Source organism: Apodemus sylvaticus, chromosome 2 (assembly GCF_947179515.1).
Source record: "Apodemus sylvaticus chromosome 2, mApoSyl1.1, whole genome shotgun sequence".
Lineage (NCBI taxonomy): Eukaryota > Metazoa > Chordata > Mammalia > Rodentia > Muridae > Apodemus > Apodemus sylvaticus.
Genome location: NC_067473.1, coordinates 31,991,745 through 32,012,221, shown reverse-complemented (window position 1 = coordinate 32,012,221; position 20,477 = coordinate 31,991,745). Strand labels below are relative to the sequence as shown.

At 37.9% G+C, this 20,477-nt stretch overlaps 1 protein-coding gene across 1 annotated transcript in view; it reads left to right on the top strand.

The window, feature by feature from the left end:
• Col28a1 (collagen type XXVIII alpha 1 chain) overlaps window positions 1-20,477 on the top strand; it is a 175,086-nt gene that overhangs the window by 23,439 nt on the left and 131,170 nt on the right. Inside the window, exons 9-11 of the mRNA XM_052173229.1 lie at window positions 696-740; window positions 3,024-3,068; window positions 4,260-4,313. Of these exons, the coding sequence (XP_052029189.1) occupies window positions 696-740; window positions 3,024-3,068; window positions 4,260-4,313 (144 nt within the window). The remainder of the gene's footprint in view (window positions 1-695; window positions 741-3,023; window positions 3,069-4,259; window positions 4,314-20,477) is intronic.

Here is a 20,477-nt window from a genome sequence, read left to right as displayed (position 1 = left end):
CTCCGTTTCCCTCTAGAGGAGCTTGGCTAACTCATCATGGCTACCTTCTCCAGGTATAATCCAGTCTAGTCTCAGGCCCTCTCTACCAGTTTTCTATTCTAATGCTACTAACTGACCAAGATCAGTATTCAGACTAGAGCAGGACATTATGAAAAATACAGGGACTGAGTTAAAGGAGCCCTGGGTTTAGATCCTAATTCTATTCTGAACTTGCTATGTAGTTATATATAAAATTATATACTAGCTATACAACAGAGGGGCAATACCTCAGGGAGTTTACATTACCTGATTGTATAAAGCTGCTTTTATCGATGCATCATGTGGAACCAGACAACTATACATGGTATACTACATATAGTAGATGATCAGTTATTTTCTTCATATTTTATTTCCCTCCCAAGCCTCATGAAACCTCCAAGAAACTCTCATCAGGTGGTACCATTGATTTAAACAACTTAGAATATAGTTAGAATAACTCATGGGCAAAAAATGTCAAAGTTCAATACCGCTTCAATATTGAGGATGAAATTGAGCAGAGTTTTTGTCTTATGTAGCTATGCTAGGGATCTTTTCCTAAAACTTGGAATATTGAAGAATCAATCTTTTATTTATGTATTTATATATTTATGTATTTATGCATTTGCATTATGTATTTATGCATTGATGTATTTATTTATTTACTTACTTATTTATAGGGCGAGCGAGGAGAATGTGGAAAACCAGGAATGAAAGGTGACAAAGTAAGGGTCATGTTTTTAAAATGTTAACATCTGTGATCCCTTTTGGTCTGAGTTTCCTCAAGTGAAAGTTTCTGGGATGAATTATGTGTGTCTCTCCTAGATCTGGAGTTCAGTTTGCACATCTGTAAAACATGAAGCAGAAAAGCGAAGAATACATAACTTACATAATGACCCCCCCCAACCCCTGTGTGCCCTTTTCATCGACCATTAAGGACATTTTGTGACATCCTGATCTTTGAGGCCAGTCCTGCTGAACTTTATGGTTGATGAGAGCAGTCAATGAGAGGGGCAGTTGGATGCACTGGAGTGACCTTCTGATGCAACTTCTACCAGAACAGTGAAAAACTCTCAAGTCAGTGAAATTATAGGAAGCATGACGTCATGACATAAAGGCTTGAAATTTAGGGAATGCAGTAAGATATAATCAGTAGAATAACTGTTTACCTTAGTTCAAAATAAATATGGGTAAGGAACTTAAACTAGAGACGTATTCAACCTAACATATTAAAGACTTCTTAATAAAACCAAACTACATAGACAGTATACCTAAAAATATAATGATAACCCCAAAAGGCATAGAATAAAAATAGTTACCATTCAAGTTAAGGACTATTGACTATGAAGGTAACCAAGATAATGAAATATAGAACATTTGTGTTATATTCATGGATTGCAGTGACAAGAGAAAATGGCAGAAGGGTGAAGAATATAGGATAAAATAGTGATACTGCTCTGTTGAATCAAATACTTTAAATAGCTTGATCTTTCCTAGAAGCTGACAAATGTCTCTAAAGTTGTAGACAGATGGATCTGCAGAATGCAGGCTTGGAGATTGTTTTCAGAGTAAATCAAACTGAGACAAAGGCAGCATTCTAGTTAGAGAAGGACACGGGAGCACAGAAGAATAAATCCAGGAAACAGTAAAGAGATTAAATGCTGCATCACTTTCTGTGCCAAAAAGAAAATACTGCCAATGATAAGACACGACTCATTTCAAGTTTTTCTCAATGATAAGATATAAAATATGAATATATATGTTTGCATGGGGTCTGTAAATTATGGCATACTTGATATGAAGAGTTCACACAAATTTAGAAGAAAAATGTGTGAAAAATATTAAGAGATGAAAATAAACACAATGGATTAAAATGATGAAAATATCTAAATATGCTTGCAGTTAAAGAAGTTAAATTAAATTACAACCATTATTTTATAATTTTATACATTAAATTAGCAAACAGCAAGGTAATAATTGATACTTAATCTTGATTAACATCTCATAAGATGAAAATATGTGCAGGTCATTATCATGGCCAACAAACTTCACCAAGTTTTTTGCTTCCCTTAGATACAATGATAGACCAGGAAGAGACAGACCCTCCTCTACAGTCTCCACTTCAGTAGCTATCTTCTAGATACTTAGTGATGAATCAGAATAGGACAAAGATGTGAACACAAACAATATCAATTCTAAGTTTATTTAAAGCAGCACACATCAGAAGTATTTTAAGGTCAAACTAAAAAATGGGTAACGAATCATGGTAGGTTCTTGTTCTTGACAAATAACTTGAAAAAAGTTAGAAAACTGGGAAAAGGTAATCTAGACTATATTATATTCACAGAAAATACATGGTAAATGTATTCTGAGATGTGGAACATATTGAAATTTAGAAGATTATTGACTATAAACTTTGTTTTGCCAAACTCCAAAGTGTGGAGAAGAACAATCTAGCTGTCAGGCAGACTCATGGATGATTTAATGATGTTGATTTATAGGAAGGAAATAATATTCTACTAATTAAAGGAATTTATACACTTCCTAGAACATTCTAATGAGGTTTATGAAGCAATTCCTTTCCTTTGAACCAAATATTTCCAGGTGGTGGTAGTGTACGTCTTTAATCCCATCTCCTAAGAGGCAGAGGGAGGTGGATCTCTGAGTTTGAGGGCAGCCTTAGAGTCTAGGATGGCAAGGAGTACATAGAGAAAATGTCTCAAAAAAATGAAAAAGAAAATGAACCACCTACCAACATATGGGGTAAATACTGACATGTAATAGTAGCTTTCTTCTAGTTTATTTATTTAAGCAAAGTGTGACTGAGGTGTTTTGTTAATTAGGATTATTAGAATCATTTCAATCTGTTCTCTTTGATGTTTGAATAGCCAGGGAAGAGTGACTCTCAACCAGAACCTATTTTTGCATCTAAAATCTATACATTACAAAGATGGATATTTAGGATATATAATTGGACTTAAGTTGGAATATTTACTTTTATTCTACAGGGACCTTCAGGGCCATCTGGACCAAAGGGACCAAGAGGAATTCAGGTAAGGAGGCACAAAACAAGTCTTTGTTTGAACTAGAATTACCTTAGGAGGGTACAGTCACCACCACCACCCCTTGATCCATTCATACTATCTTCAGTTAAATCAAAGTGTGTAGGAAATAGAGTCATGAATCAGCATTTTTTAAAGGCTCCCAGATGATTCAAGTACATAGCCAAGTTTGGAAAGCACTTGACTAATGCTTTGATTATTCTAGGTTCTCTAGAATAGAGAGTAGGCACCTTATCAATAGGCTTGATAACTCCATCTAGTCAATAGCTAAGGGAATACAAAATATTTTATATGGAGTTAGGTAGGTATGATAAGGAAGTAGATAGTTCCTATAATGTAATTTAAGAGCTGTTCATTTTTGTCTATATTTATTTATCTAAATATTTGTATTAATCCTTTCCATGCAAGTAATTATTGAAAACATGTGAGTCCCTAACTTAGTAATATGCTGTGGACTCCAGAAAATAATTTGGATCATTTTTCCAGTGAAGGGACTTGTCTCCTTTAAGGTAACAACAGGTGTAGATGACTATGAAGAAGTAATTTCAGGACTGAAAAAAATTTGGTGGTATTGCTCAGTGGTTATCAAGCAAGCACAAAGCCCTTGCCTGGATCCTTGCCACTACAAAGGAAAATCAAATCAAATCAAATCAAAACAAAACATAAGAACAAAAACAAGGCAACAAAACACCCCTCCCCAAATAAGCTAACAGTTACAGTTTTAACCCAAGAATTCTTAGGCTATATCTGGTTAACCAAGTCCTTTGCTTTGGTGTAGAATTGCCAGAGCAAGTCAATGAGTGACCATTGCAGCCTGGGTGCAAATGACAGTCTTCAATGATCTGCTTATGTTATATTAATATTGATTGATGGGCAAAATCTTTTCTAAAAGTAGAATCCAATGCAGCAAGAAGCTTAAAAACACCTGCTTAGGAAACAAACATCACATTAACAGCTTGCTTGTTTTTAGTATGTGTTGTTTTAGAAGCTGTGAATTCAACTCAAGGACTTCACGCTGTGCAGTTAGTTTCCCATTTGAATGTGATCCCAAAGTAGATCCAAGCATCACAGTCTGGCTACTGACACCAGGATCCCCAGGGACCCTAAGGAATTACTTGTCCTGTCTTGGTTGGCCTTCTAGTTTGGCACACAAACTAATTCTTGGTTTTCATCTTGGATCAGGGCATTGGTGGACCTCCAGGGGATCCAGGCCCAAAAGGATTTCAAGGAAATAAGGTACACATTTTAAAATCTGGAGATAGACAGCGTGCCTTTCCCTAGTGCACTATGGTATCGTGTGTTTTATTAGACAGGGGTTGGTTAATTCTTTGGAAAGTGCGTTTGGAATGATTAGCCACCTGCAGGTGTGTACACAGATTCAAGTTCAAGTGTGCACAGGAAGGCAGCAGCATCCTTTCACCACTTACTCCTTTCTTATTCAGGGGCATTATTAATTATGAGAATCATTCATCATCTTTGCCGTGTTTCTCTCTGTCCAGTGTTAACGGCTCACTGGGAACTGAAAAGTGATACCAGACAACACGATTCCAGCCATTCTAATTTTCTCCTGCTAACCATCTCCACATACAGTTTATTAGACGATAGGATTTATGGCCGGCATAAAAAACAGAAACCAGCAGTCTTAGCCTTCAGTCCTATGTTTGTGACCATTATTCCACACATAATCCTGCATGACAGAAAGGAGGGGTGTAATAACAGCCAAATATTGTCCAAAGATTCTCTAAAGCAGAGGGTGTTAAAGCACCTGGTTACAGGACTTTTTTTTTTCAAATGTGTCTGGTCACTTACTTGCAGAAAACAATGCTTCTATTTCCTTTCAATTCATCCCAACTTTCAGTAAATTTCATAGATGTAATAAATATCCAGTAACTTGTCCGCAGGTGTAATGGTGGGAGTTGCGTAGAATTTTTAACAATTATTAACTGTAGAAGATGCCATCACCCATTGACCCCAGATAAAGGTCATCTTTTGAGGATGGTCTAACTTCAAGTTATAGAGAGCAGTTGGGCTGCTTTAGTGTTAATTCTCCAGAGGGAGGAAAGGGAGTGCTGAGGATGCATTTTTAATGAGATAATGACAGTCTGAGATTTCCCAGGCCACTTTTAATTGGCAAATTAAAATAGAATGGGCTTCTCAGCAGGAGCAGACTTGAGCTTCAACTAGGGAAATATCTTTTCCAGTCCTTGCCTATGATTAATTCTCTCTGGGGAAAGGGATGGCTCTGTTGAATACTGAGTAGTTGTCATAAAATTGCTTCAGCTGGAGGTATAAATCCTTACAAAAAGAAAAAAGCATACTCATTTAGACATTGCGGACGTATTTCTAGGAATCTAGGAATCACTGGTCAAACAAGATTCAGAGATTGAAGAAGACCTCAGAAAATAGAAAAATCTTCCATGCTCGTGGATGGCAGGATTGATATAGTTAAAATGGCCATCTTTCCAAAAGCAATCTACAGATTCAATGCAATCCCCATCAAAATCCCAACTCAGTTCTTCATAGAGTTAGAAAGAGCAATTCTCAAATTCATCTGGAATAACGAATTCATTGTTTTTAATTGCTGCATTTGTACAATAGAAGCATAAGCCACAGTAACAGGGCAGAGGTTCGTAACAGTGACAAAAATGCAGAGCTTATGAGCCTCAAATGATGTGAGGGTTTGTGATGGCCTCATACTGTCATTTTGGAAAGGAAAAACAAGGTCTAGAAATGACTGGTGTACCTGAGGCAGGGGCGGAGCTGGGGGCTGGGTAGCAGGGACAGGGGCGGCCTGTCAACTTCTCCAGGGACTGAGAAAGAAGAAACAGTGGTTTGATGGTAGATGAAGGCTATCTAGTTAAGGTATGTGAAGACAGGTCCATAAAAAAAAATAACATATAAAAAATGACATTTTGTCATCATTTCTCTTTATACTTAACAGACTCTCTACTTAGTTTTTTTTTTTTTAAGAAATAAACCATTTTCCATAAACTTTAGATTTTAATTCTAGTGAGTCTTTGCAAGGAGGGGTGATTATAAAAGAATAGCCCTGTGTTTAGTTTTCAGGGTATGTTCAAGAAGGGAGTGATCTTCCCAAAGATATTTGGTGATTTCATCAAATTTCCTCTCAAGAAAATGCCTTTAAACATATTTAGGTTTTATTTGTTTGGGATTTTATATATATGGGAAGGTTGTTTTTGAGACAGGGTCTCATATAACCTTGGCTGACCTGGAAGTTACTAAGATACACTGGGCTGGAACTCATAGAGATTTCCCTGTCTTTGCTTGCCGAGTTCTGGGACTGAAGGTATGTGCCACCACACTGTTCAAACACATTTTCAAATTAAAAAAAAAATCTTTAAAATTTAGTTGTGGTGAATTATACATGGCATAAAGTCCCTTAAAGTTTCTTTCCTTCCACCCTCTCTCCTGCCTTCTCTTTCTACCCCCCCTGTGTTTTTTTCCTACTGTTTCTGGTCTTCTCACCTTCTCCACTCTTCTCTCCCTCTTGATTTTATCAACATCAGCATTGTCATTGTCATTGTTGTTGTTGTTGTTGTGATTATTGACATGGTCTTATTCTGAACGCTGGTTGGCCTTGAACTTGGATCTTCCCACCTCTAACACAAAGTTTGCACCTGTTAAAAGCTACCAGTTTCAGCTAGGCTCAGAATGCTGGCTACTTCAGTGAATATGGCAGGAAGACCACAGGACAGTTTTGTAAGACTTTGTCTCAAAATAAAAAAAAAAATTAATGAAAGGAAAGTGAGAGAATTTGGCTGCAGTCCAGTGGTAGAGCACGTGCTTAGTAACGGGTTTGGTTCAAATCCCCAGCAGCAGGCACACACACATGTATGCATGTGTCTGCCCATACCCACCCACACACTCATAGTCACATCTACACACATCCACTCTCATACACGCAAACATACACACTCGCACACACATACACAAACAAACACAAACATACAAACACATACACACATACACAAGCACAAATATACACTCATACACATATGCTCACACATACATATATATCAAACACATATACACATACAGCCACACTCACAGAATTCTTGAGAATGTGTTGGGTATTACTTTAAAGTTGTGAGGTAGAAATGAGTTTCCCTGGTTGTATTATTGTGTTTCTCATCTCCAGTAGTAAATTTAGTGGGCTCTTAATTACTATTTTCTTCCTCTTCCTCCTCCTTCTCCTCTTCTCCTTCTTCTTCTTCTCCCTCTTCTTCTTCCTCCCCTCCCTTTTCCCTCCCCTCCCTCTCTCCTTTCTCTTTTTCTTCTTCCTCCTCTTCTTCCTCTTCTTCCTTTTCTCCTCCATCTCTTCCCCCTTCTCCTCTTCTGGAATTTTTGTTCACAAAACAGAAATACTACAAGAATTTTTTTTTTGTTTTATTACCAGATATGGGAATATGGGACTGCTGCACAGTAGCTGATTAAGGTTTGCCTTATGTTCTAGCAGAGGCATGGTTTTGTCAGATAGTTTATACAATTGTGATGCTTGGAATTCTGTGATTTTTCAGAGGGTAAATAAATGCTAGAGCCTGGATAGGTGTGATTGGTGGTTGGTGGTCATTCAAGGGACTTAGTTGAGATTTGTTAGTAGTTGTGCTGAAAGAAGAAATTAAAGGGGAAAAAATAGATTCAGGAATCTCTATCTCTCCTTTCTATCCTTCTTTCTTATTTAGTGATAGGGGTGAAACTGGGAGGAATAACAGGTAGGAAAAATAACTCACAAAGTATCAAAGATCATCAATAAGCAAATAAGAAACAAGAAGAAATTGGATTCAGATCTCTGTCTCTGTCTCCCTGTCTCTCTCTTTCTTCCTGTCTCTTTCTCTGTCTCTATCATCTGTCTGTCTGTCTTTTCCCTCTACCCTTCTTGCTCTACTTATCTACTGATAGGGGGTGAAACCGGGTTGGGGGTGGGGGAGAAGAACCCACAAGGTAGCAAAAACAGTATAGTTCTTCTGTCTGGAAATAATGGTATATCAAATGGTGATTTCTTCTCATATATTATTTCATTAAAAGTAATTTAAAGAAATTGCTGTTGGAATTTATGTCCAAAACCTGTATTTTCTAATGGACATGGGCAAGATTACAATCATGAATACAAAATCATGAATACAAAATCAGATTTTACAATCATGGATAACATTTATTGTATATTTCTTTGTGACATATATAGTACTTAATATGCTACTGCCAATATTGCCTTCTGGGGCATGATCTATTCTTTTTTGTTTTTGTTTTGTTTTTTATTTTTTCGAGACAGGGTTCCTCTGTGTAGCCCTGGCTGTCCTGGAACTCACTCTGTAGACCAGGCTGGTCTCGAACTCAGAAATCTGCCTGCCTCTGCCTCCCAAGTGCTGGGATTAAAGGTGTGTGCCACCACCACCCGGCATGATCTATTCTTTTTTTTTTTTATTTGATATAATTTATTTACATTTCAAATGATTTCCCCTTTTCTAGCCCCCGACTCCCCGAAAGTCCCGTAAGTCCCCTTCTCTTCCCCTGTCCTCCCACCCACCCCTTCCCACTTCCCCGTTCTGGTTTTGCCGAATACTGTTTCACTGAGTCTTTCCAGAACCAGGGGCCACTCCTCCTTTCTTCTTGTACCTCATTTGATGTGTGGATTATGTTTTGGGTATTCCAGTTTTCTAGGTTAATAACCACTTATTAGTGAGTGCATACCATGATTCACCTTTTGAGTCTGGGTTACCTCACTTAGTATGATGTTCTCTAGCTCCATCCATTTGCCTAAGAATTTCATGAATTCATTGTTTCTAATGGCTGAATAGTACTCCATTGTGTAGATATACCACATTTTTTGCATCCACTCTTCTGTTAAGATCTATTCTTATTACCATTATACAAATTAAGCATCTAAGGTTCCACGATTGTAATCAATAATGGTTTCAGGCCCTTTGGTCCAGAAAAATATCAGCACCTGGGGCTTAAAGCCTGCATTTATCCATGATATGCTATTTACCCTCCTTTAGAAAAAGAAATACTGAATTTCCTGAATATTTGACCTGAGACCAAAGTGTTTCTCATAGACAATATAGAAATTACACCTAAGTCCTCTAACAGTCCATTATGACTTTGAGAAAGCGTTTGTTTAAAGAGTATTTCTGCTTGTTTGTAGTGCTCATGTGAAGTCATAGGAAAGGAAAAATGAAATCACTTAGAAAAAAGAAGCCATTCTAACTTCATTTTCAAGCACTGCATCTCTAATAGACCAAAACAGAAATTCTATACTTAAAACATTCGCAATGATTCCGTGAGAGTTTCTAGATGGGGCCTGTCTATGGCTTTGCATTATGAATGGTCTCTCTCATGAACTACAATCACTGTTTGTTATTCTGGGGTTGGGTTTTTTTCATCAAAGGTCTCCTCACCCCAGAAAAGGTGGCTAAAGAACAAAAAGGAAAAAATAGCATGTGCTAAATCAGGAAAAATGTGCCTCTGGCCCAGTTTCACCAATCATTGCTCCATTAATACTTTCCACATGGAAACTAACTCTTGTTCTGCCCTGACTGCCCTTGTTGCCTTAGCAACAAAATACAGATATTTTTCAAAAGGAAGCCTTGGTTTAGAGGCCTCTCAGACTCTCCCACTCACAGGATCATAGTTCTCAGAAGAACATCCCAACAATCTTTTAAATTATTAGAAGTATAATTATGGAAGTGCCTGAGAAGCACTTCCCCTTCTTCTGGGACCAAGCTGAGCTTGTAATTTAAGAGACTAGAGCCCTATGAACACAGAACTACTGACTTTCTCAAGGATGCGATTGTTGTTCCAGGCTCTAATCACAGCCTGCTACCAATGGGTACCTCTGCTGGGTAGCTAGAATAGATCAAGATTAGGAGGCCTTACAAATTTGTTCATGAATAACTCTCAACAAACTAGCACCGTGGGTGATATAAAACTAAACGAGCCATTCTTGTCAGATCTTGAGACTTTTCTGAGGTTATTTCCAATGGCCATTTCTTCCTCAAATCTCACACAAATCTGCTCTTTCTAAAACTGTGTCTTGGGTGAAGGACTGCATTGTGGTATGGCGTGTGTGGGAAGTTGCCTGTGACACCCACAGCAGAGCTCTGGAGGTCAGGGCCAGAAGAGCAGGCCCTAGTGCCTCTCCCCCCAAAAAGTACCACATGGAATTCCTCAAACTATTTACACTGTGCTATTAGCACTGTATGACATTCACTTTACCTTCAGAAGCAAATGTCCTCCATATCCCACTTGGCACAGGATAGTCTCAATATTTGGATATCCACAAATATTTAGGATATGCACAATATTTCCCAAAGGATTTTTTTCTTAGGGTTTCCTTCTTGCTCATCACCTTTCAAGTATAAGTAACACTAAGTACTCTTACATAAGAAACTTAGTCTTTATGGTCAGGTTAGCTTCTGAGATGCTAAGAAAACTGAGAAATTAGGAGTAGGCAGTGAGCAGTGTAGGGAATGGAGTGACAGTTCAGAACAGCCAAGGATATTATTCTTCTAACATTATAAATGGTACAGGGTAGTGGTGTGTGTGTGTGTATGTATATATATATACATACACATATATATTTGTTTTTTTTCAAGACAGGGTTTCTCTGTATAACCCTGGCTGTCCTGGAACTCACTCTGTAGACCAGGCTGGCCTCGAACTCAGAAATCCGCCTGCCTCTGCCTCCCAGAGTGCTAGGATTACAGGAGTGTGCCACCACCGCCCGGCAGTGTTGTGTATATTAAAGTGTTTTTTCATGCTTTGCCAGTCTCCTCAAAATGCTAAGAGGACATGACATGTATGACTTTGAGTCTTATGTTTTCTATAATATTTTAATATTTTAACTGAAGACACAGTAGTTTTAAAAATGAGTTAACTTTGGTTATTACTAAACATTTCATTTGTCTCAAAATTAGCTTAGTATCTCTAGATTAATCTCCTAAACATAACTAATACATACAGTTGGGGTTGGAAAATAGATAAATTCCATCATAAGAAAAACTTAAAGAATTTCTCCTCAATTAAAAGCAGTGCGTCGATTTATTTAAGATCTCAACAACTCATTGATTTCAACTACCTACCAACTATGGTTTGTAACACGATGTATAAAATCAGAACTTGTTGTGTGGTAAAGCTTATGTGGTGCCTGCAATTCCTAGTGGAATTCCATGGATGGACCTATGGCTACGGCCTCATATGTGGCAGAAGATGACCTTGTTGGACAAAAGTGGAGGGATGGCTCTTGGGCCTGAGGGGTTTGATGCCCCCATGTAGGGGAATGGCATGTGGGAAGGTGGGAGTGGCTAGGTCAGGGAGTACCCTTAGAGAGGTAGGAGAAGGGGCAAGGGATGGGGGTTTTGGAGGGGAGACCTGGAAAGGGATAACATTTGAAATGTAAATAAAGAAAATATCCAATAAAAGAACAAACATTTTGTTGAATGAAGAGTATTGGCCAAACTTTGTGACTCTTTTGCCTTCAGAGATGTAGAAGTCTAAATGCTGTTTCTGTTCCAAGCCTAATTAAAGGGGGAATAATAGCAATTCAGAAGTTCCTGATGTGGAAAGAGCTTTGATTTGCATGAGCATCTGTTTGCAAGGACTTTAAGGAAGCTTACTAATTCATCTGACATGAGCCAAGTGACAGTGACAACTTGAAAGGGATGTCAGATAATGTAAGACTTCAGCCAATTACTTCAAGTCATATAATTTTCATGCTTACATCTCTTGATCTACAGCTCCAACTACTGAGGTAGACTGTGTATGTATGTATATGTGCATGTGTGTCTATGCAGTTAGAGCCTGCCAACACAGAAGCTCTCATGAGCCTAACAACCAAATATTTCCAGGATATTTCTGAGTGTAACTCATACTCCTAGTTAGATTGGGCACTAAATGGAACAGACTCAGTCACATGATCACAGGAATGCCATAGTTTTTATAATTACGACTGTGTCATAAATTCAATTTCATTGTAATAGCAACTTTGCAGGGAAAGTTAAGTTCATTCTCTTTTTTCCCCTTTTAAAAAGGATATTTTCTTTATTTACATTTCAAATGTTATCCCTTTCCTAGTCTCCTCCCCCCAGAAGTCCTCTATCTCTTTCCCCCTCCCTCTGTTTCTATGAGGATATTTTCCCATCCACCTGCCCACTCCCGCTTCCCGACCCTGGCATTCCCCTACTCTGGGTCATCTAGACTTCACCGGACCAAGGGGCTCTCCTCCCATTGATGCCCAACAAGGCTGTCCTCTGCTCCATATGCACCTGGAGCCATGGGTCCCTCCATGTGTACTCTTTGGTTGGTGGTTTAATCCCTGGGAGCTCTGGTGGGGGGTCTGGTTGGCTAATACTGTTTTCCTATGGTGTCACAAACCCCTTCAGCTCCTTCAGTCCTTTCTCTAACTCCTCCACTGGAAACCCTGTGCTCAGGCCAAAGGTTGGCTGTGAGCATCTGCCTCTATATTTATCAGCTCTGGCAGAGTTTATCAGGAGACAGCTATATCAGGCTCCTGTCAGCAAGCACTTCTTGGTATCCACAATAGTGTCTGGGTTTGTTAACTGTATATGAGATGGATCCTAAGGTGGGGCAGTCTCTGGATGGCCTTTCCTTCAGTCTCTGCTCCATACTTTGTCTTCATATTTGCTCCCATGAGTATTTGTTCCCATTTCTAAGAAGGACAGAAGCACCCATATTTTGGTCTTCCTTCTTTTTGAGCTTCATGTATTCTGTGACTTGTATCTTGTGTATTCCAAGCTTTTGGACTAATATCCACTTAGCAGTGAGTGCACACAGTGTGTGTTCTGTTGTGATTGGGTTACCTCATTCAGAATGATATTTTCTAGTTCCATCCATTTGCCTAAGAATTTCATGAAGCCATTGTTTTTAATAGCTGAGTAGTACTCCATTGTGTAAATATACCACATTTTTCTGTATCCATTCCTCCATTGAAGGACATCTGGGTTCATTCCAGCTTCTGGATATTATAAATAAGGCTGCTATGAGCATAGTGGAGCACATGTCCTTGTTATATGTTGGAGCATATTTTGGATATATGACCAGGAGTGATAGAGCTGGGTCCTCAGGTTCAATACTATGCCCAATTTTCTGAGGAACTGCCAGACTGATTTCCAGAGTGGTTGTACCAGCATGCAATTCTACCAACAGTGGAGAAGTATTCTACTTTCTCTACATCCTTGCCAGTATCTGCTGTCACCTGAGTTTTTGATCTTAGCCATTCTGACTGGAGTGAAGTGGAATCTTAGGGCTGTTTTGATTTGCATATTCCTGATGACTATGGATGTTGAACATTTCTTTAGGTGCTTCTTGGTCATTTGATATTCCTCAGTTGAGTATTCTTTGTTTATTTTGGTTTCTCAATTTTTAATAGTGCTATTTGATTTTCTGGAGTCTAATGTTTTGAGTTCTTTGTATATAGTGGATATTAGCCCTTTATTGGATGTACGATTAGTAAAAATCTTTCCCCAATCTGTTGGTTGCCTTTTGTCCTATTGACACTTTGTCCTATTGATAGGGTCCTTTGCCTTACAGAAGCTTTGCAATTTTATGTGGTCCTATTTGTCTATTGTTGATCCTACAGAATATAAGGATAAGGCATCTTATTAAAATTGTAAAGTATACATAGCCTAATATAATTTGAACCATTAAGGAAAAATCATCATAATTCAACATGCTAACAACTGTATTTAACAGGTGCTATTATTTATACTTCAGTTTTTAAAATTCATTTTAGTGAATCCTGTCCAAGTCAAACAATATCTCCTCCTTCTACAATATGTCTTAAAGAAACATATCACACTGTCAGATTAATTACCCCTTTCCCCAAATCAGTGGTTTTGTTGCCACAGGAACAGAAGATGTCCAACTTGAATATTACAGCAACTTACTTTGTGCAGGAAAAACAAAAACTGTCCTTTAGAGGAACAGTTCTAAAACTCTGTCCTAAATGGTTTCTAACAGTCTTAGTGAAAGGGACACACAATTCTCTAGCTTTTTTTTGTGTGTGAGAGGGGCATGGCTTTGTGACCAGAAAGCCCTTATATGAACTATTATTTCTACCTGACCACCATAATCAAGCATTGACTGCTACAGTTACTGAAATATAATAATTGCTTGCAGTTTCCACCAGCTCTTGGTCCTTATGAAATGTTTTCTTTGAAAGATACAAATTGGTAGATGTGTGGACTGTGGTTGAGTAGATGGCATTTTAAATAGAAATTTGAAATAATGATGGTTCCACAGTCAATACAGTTTGAGTTTATATGTAAATTTACAATATATAATCACAGTATTGCCAACTGTAATTTACACTAATTTTATCACTGATGCAGTGGTATGTTGATGTAGATTTAATATACCTGAAATAGAAGGTGAGCTGATTTGTATCATTTCTGTTTCCTCTTGGCTTACATCTTACCATGTTTATCTTGTCTTCCTCTTATAGATCTTCAATTGTGAATATATTATAATTCTGACATTTGTACTTTTCATACTGTTACAAAAAATCAAATGAGTTTTAAAATTCTTTAAAACTTTAAAGTATGTGACTTTAAGAGGCAATTGGATATGGTAGTTAAGGGCACCATTTGGAAACAGGACTATGAACTTGACAACAATGTTAGGTTTTATTAGCTGTGCAAATTGGCTTGCTATTTTGCTTCCCCGTGACTCAACTTTGCCATCCATGTTCTAGGTTAATAAAAAATGTGAGGACTAGATAAATTAATATATGTAAAACATTCCATATAACATCTGTCCCAGAGTAGATCCCATGTGTGCTGGCAAGTTTTATCAAGCAACTGACCCTTTTGATGGTCCTCCTCATAGCATCACAGATCAAGTCTATACCACTATTTTTTCCTCAAAGTATTTATCACACAAAACTCCTCTAGAACAAGAAAAATGAGGACTTCCAGTGGAGAACCACTCAAATAAAGATGATGTATATTGATTTTACTGTGCCCTCCTTCCTACTTGGCCTTCTAAAAATAATGCCTTTCTTCACTTATCCTCTAAGTCTCTGAATAGACCTTTACTGGCTTTCAGTTCAGGATGTAACCTGACCACAGTTGAACCATTCTACTCATGCTTGTCCCTTTCCATTTTGAAAGCATGAGATCATTTGTCACAGACTCATTTGAGTTAGTGTCACTTCCATCTCAGAAATGACTCAAAGGAGTTGTCAAACCATCTTTCCAATAGTGAAAAGGGCCCAAGGGATGGTTAAATTGTTTGTAACTGTATTGCGTTTTGATGAATTGGGCAGAACTTTCATTGTTATCTTAGAGAAAGGAAGAGTTTGCTTTGCTTAGTTCACTTAGGTAAATAAGTGTTGGGTTTTCTTTGGCCAAACTTTCCTAAAAATATAAGCTTAGGTTCATTATACTTTTAGCTGGAAAAAAGACTGTTAATTTTATCTGCGTGAATTTGAAGGAGAAACTATGGAATAGCCACTTAGCATTATTATGAAATAATAATCTATATATAAGCCAGTTAAGTACCTCCAAAGGAGAATTCCTTAGATCCATAGCTTCTCCAAGATTTGACCAGAAATGCATTCAGTACCTGCTCCATTCCTGGTTGCCAGTAAATGTCTGATGTTTAGGAGGTTGCATGAATAATGATAATTAGCTAAGCACTGCAAAATCAAAGGGCAACAAAATCACAGGTATCCTCTTCTAATAATGGGGTATTTGGATCTCACTAACACACTAGGAATACAGGGTCACATAAAAATTAGTGCTCTCAATATTACAGTGAATTTCAATGATCAGATATTTCTCCCTTAAGCATGAGGTAGCATAGTAACAGGAGCCATAAGAACACCCGAGGTAGAAAGGGCAGTGTGGTCTAAGACCTTATGGCTAAAAGGAATAGGTCATGCACAAGGAACTGAATGAAGGCCATTGCTACTATATTAAAGAGTTGATTGTGACAGGAGCAAAGAGGCTGCAGTGCTACTCTTTGGCGTATCTTTCATGAAGCCCTGTTTTACCATGATGACAAAAGAAAAGACCTCAAAATTCCTTTTCAGAAAAAAATTAAAATGAAGACATATTTTTGGTAGTAATGGAGGAATCAAATTGGAGGGTCCTAGAATCATTGTAGGCTGGCTCTAAAGGATTCTTGTTATGGTTTGAACAAATGATCTTAACCTGTGTGTATTACAGGGATGGATGAATTCAGGACAGATTTTAGAATCATGTTGATGGTTGCCTATTTTATTTGAAGGAAGAATGCCTCCCGAGTTCTGATTTGTCACAAGAGGGATAGACTGTGGAGATATTACATAGATGGGGAACACTAGAGGATAGACAGGTATAGAAGAGAAATGACCTTAGTAGGTCTTTAGAAATGACTAGGTCTCCCTAACTTCTGTGAAGATGGTTTTGGTAGGTTTCTTTTGGTTTACTAATAGTACTGTCCATGGTTCTGAATCAAGGCTCTGGCCTTTTTAATCTCTCAAAACTCAAAGCCATGTGAGGTTTTTGAGCACTCAGAATGTGTTTTATACAGTTGAAGTTCCTTTAAGCCTAAGGTATACATGTTTTTGACTTTCAAAAACAGGATTAAAATAATGAAAAACATAATCAATAATTTTTAATCTTTTATTTATTTATTTATTTATTTATTTATGTATTTTGGCTTTGGGGATTTGTTTATTTTTTTCGAGACAGGGTTTCTCTGTATAGCCCTGACTGTCCTGGAACTCACTTTGCAGACCAGGCTGGCCTCAAACTCAGAAATCCGCCTGCCTCTGCCTCGCAGAGTGCTGGGATTACAGGCATGCACCACCACCACCCGGCTATTTTTGTATTTTTTTTATTAGATATTTTCTTTATTTACATTTCAAATTTTATCCCTTTTCCTGGCTTCCCCTCTGAAAACACCCTATCCCATCCTCCCTTTCCTTGCTCACCAACCCACTCACCCCACTTCCCTTATACTGGGGCATTGAACCTTTTTAGGACCAAGGGCTTCTCTCCACCTGTTGATGTCCAACAAGGCCATCCTCTGCTACATAATCATCTGGAGCCATGGGTCCCTCCATGTGTATCCTTTGGTTGGTAGTCCTTTGGAGCTCTGGGGGTACTGGTTAGTTCATATTGTTGTTTCTCCTATGGGGCTGCGAGCTCCTTCAGCTCCTTGGATCCTTTCTCTAGCTCCATGATTGGGGAACTTGTACTCAGTCCAATGGTTGGCTGAGAGCACCCACCTCTGTATTTGTCAGGCACTGGCAGAGCCTCTTAGGAGAAAGCTTTATCAAGTTCCTATTAGCTAGCTTTTGTTGGCATCCACAATAGTATCTGGGTTTGTCTGTATATGGGATGGATCCCCACGTAGGACAGTTTTGGATGGTCTTTTCTTCAGTCTCTACTCCACACTTTGTCTTTGTATCTCCTCCCATGTGTATTTTGTTCCCCCTTCTATGAAGGACTAACATAATCCACACTTTGGTCTTCCTTCTTCTTGAGCTTTGTTTGGTCTATGAATTGTATCTTGGGTATTCCAAGCTTCTGAGCTAATATCTACTTATCAGTGTGTGCATACCATGGGTGTTCTTTTAATCACTAATATTTTAAAGTATTGATAACATTGAAATAATATTTCAGTTAATCAGTAAAACTATTATTAATTATAATTAATCAATTTCTACTTGCCTCTTTAATGTAATTGCTAGATAATTTAAAAGTATATCTGGGGGTGCTGCATAATTTTTACTGGGCACTTGTGTTTTGATGGGATCCTATTATCACCTTATTCCTGGCTCCTTGAGCCCACCAGCTGATAAAAGAACATCTCACATCATTCCTTCCTCCTTGACTTTTGCTGTGTTCATCTGCACTACAGTAGATAAGATCCCTACTTCTTTGTTTATCTCTAATATCTCTGCTATTTTAATAAACTTTTCCAAATTCCTCCAGGCAGAATTAAACATTCCTTCCCAAGAGATGCACATGTTGTTAGCCTCTCTATTCTAGCTGGTCCACAGGATTTTACTGATGTTTTTACTTGTTTCTCTCTCCAGACAGACAATAAACTTTGGCAGAGTATGGATTCAATGTGAATCATGTCCTTCATTATATCAACTGATACTCAATTACAGGCATAGGGTACTGTTTACCAGATATTTTTTGAGCACCAGGCCTTGTAGCAGTTGGTCAATAAAGCCCTGTTGAATAGTAACTGAATGGTCACATATTAAATACCTACAGTATATGTTTGTATATAACTTGGAAATTTTACAGAAAATATTTTGAAGTCTCTCCATAGCCCTGTAAGGTACATACAACTGTCCTCATTTTGCATTTTGGCATCTCATAAAAGATCTAATATTGCAAAAAAAAAAAGGAACTATGTCTGCTGGACTAAATGGCTCCAAAGTCATTTATTTTCCATGTGATTCTGTGCACAATGAAAAGTGGGACCAAAGTGCAGATTATAGTCTTCCGCTCTGACATGAGGGGAAATCCTCTTTCCAACAGTGCTTAAAGAGTGAGATAATGTGTATGAGGTGTCAATCCAATATTTATTAGTAGTAGATTTTATTTTATTTTGGCCTAGAGCATCAGCGGCTGCATTTGTAATTTATGAGAAGGACCAGAATGAGTGAATGAAACAGACGTGCCTTTCTCATTACCCCATACAGGCTCATACTTCCATTTACATGGAGGGCATAAAATAACCACCATGAGGTGATGTATCTTAAACTAGCTCTCTCTCTCTTTCTCTCTCTTTCTCTCTCTCTCTCTCACAATAGTCCCAAAATGTGTAGAACTTTTCCCTCACATGATAAGATTTTATTCATTTATAAACAAAAATGAATTTTTAACAGTGAGTTATTAATTTATTTACTCATTCAATTATCCACATAGTCCTGAACTCAACAAACTTCTTATTCATCTAAGCATCCAAGCAAACTTCTTGTTCAACCATCTAGTTATCCAACCATTTAGCCCTCTATTCATATATCCATCCTTTTATCCATCGATGAACCTATTATTCATTTTTCATCCATTTTTTCCCTTATCACTCAATTATTCATCCAACCATTCAACTCTTCATCTGTCTACACATCATTTGTAAATCATCAACTCTTCCATTCATTATTCCACAAATCTATTAATCAGTTACCCATTTATACATTCATTCACCCATCCTTCTTTCCTTCTTCCTTTCATCTTCTTTTTTCCCCTATTCTTTGAACTATTTTTTGAGACCCATTAAGTGCTTCTCAGTATGAAATGAAGTATTTATGAAATGAAGTATCCCCTGCATACATTGTCTTACCAAGGCAACAGGTCTCATAATGAGTTTCGCTTTCTTTATCATGGGAATTTTTTGTAGGGAAAAGGGAAAGGAAAATGCAGAGCAAATAAACATTAACTCTATGTTAGTATTTATTTATGGGTCCTATGTTGTGATATCAATCTCGTGGGAGTGAAGTTTAAGATAGTAGCCTGTGGAGATGTGTTACTCATGGGCCATGGGCCATGCTCCAGTAAGGGAAAGCAATTTTTCCGCAGTTTTCTCATTTCTGTAATTCCTTTGAAGAAGTAGTATGAAGAAATCTCCATTGCTATTGGTGCTTGTCTAGAGGGAGCTCTGGCCTTAAGGGTAAGCTGCTTTCTTCTCTTTCTGACGTCCTTGGCTCACTCTTTGGCTCACTCTTTTCAAGGTAACCTCCAAGGCAATTCACTGACAATAGTTAGAAGAAAATCACTTAAAAACCTAGCCAGTGATTTATTTTCAATCCAACTTTCAGACAAACACTAAACAGGGTAAAGCTTCCATCACTCCCAGCAACTCAAGTTTCCCCAAAGCAGTTAGCTTAAATGTCATCTTCTTCTGACCTGTTATGGAACAAAGCTATATTTGGAAAAAAACAACATACTTTTTTTTTTGCTCTCTCATTCTCTTACTCTCTTACCTTCTTCCTTCTCTGCCCCTTCTCTCCCCATTCCCCTCCCCCTCTTTCTCCCCTGGTCGTGGCTGGCTTCCTCTTCTCTTCTCTTCTCTTCTCTTCTCTTCTCTTCTCTTCTCTTCTCTTCTCTTCTCTTCTCTTCTCTTCTCTTCTCTTCTCTTCTCTTCCCTCTTCTCTCTCTCTCTCTCTCTCTCTCTCTCTCTCTCTCGCTCTCGCTCTCGCTCTTTCTCTCTGTGTCTACTACCCCCTGAACTCCTCTCCCCATGCCCTAAAAAAACTCTATTCCATACTAAATAAATAAATAAAAAAAATAAAAATAAAAAATAGAATAAATGAGCTTAAGGTTTTATGCTATTATTACATTTTAATTTTTTTCTAAAATTACTCTTTTAAATTTAAAGAAGCAAAACTGTTTTTTGCTTTTTTTCCATATACCCTTT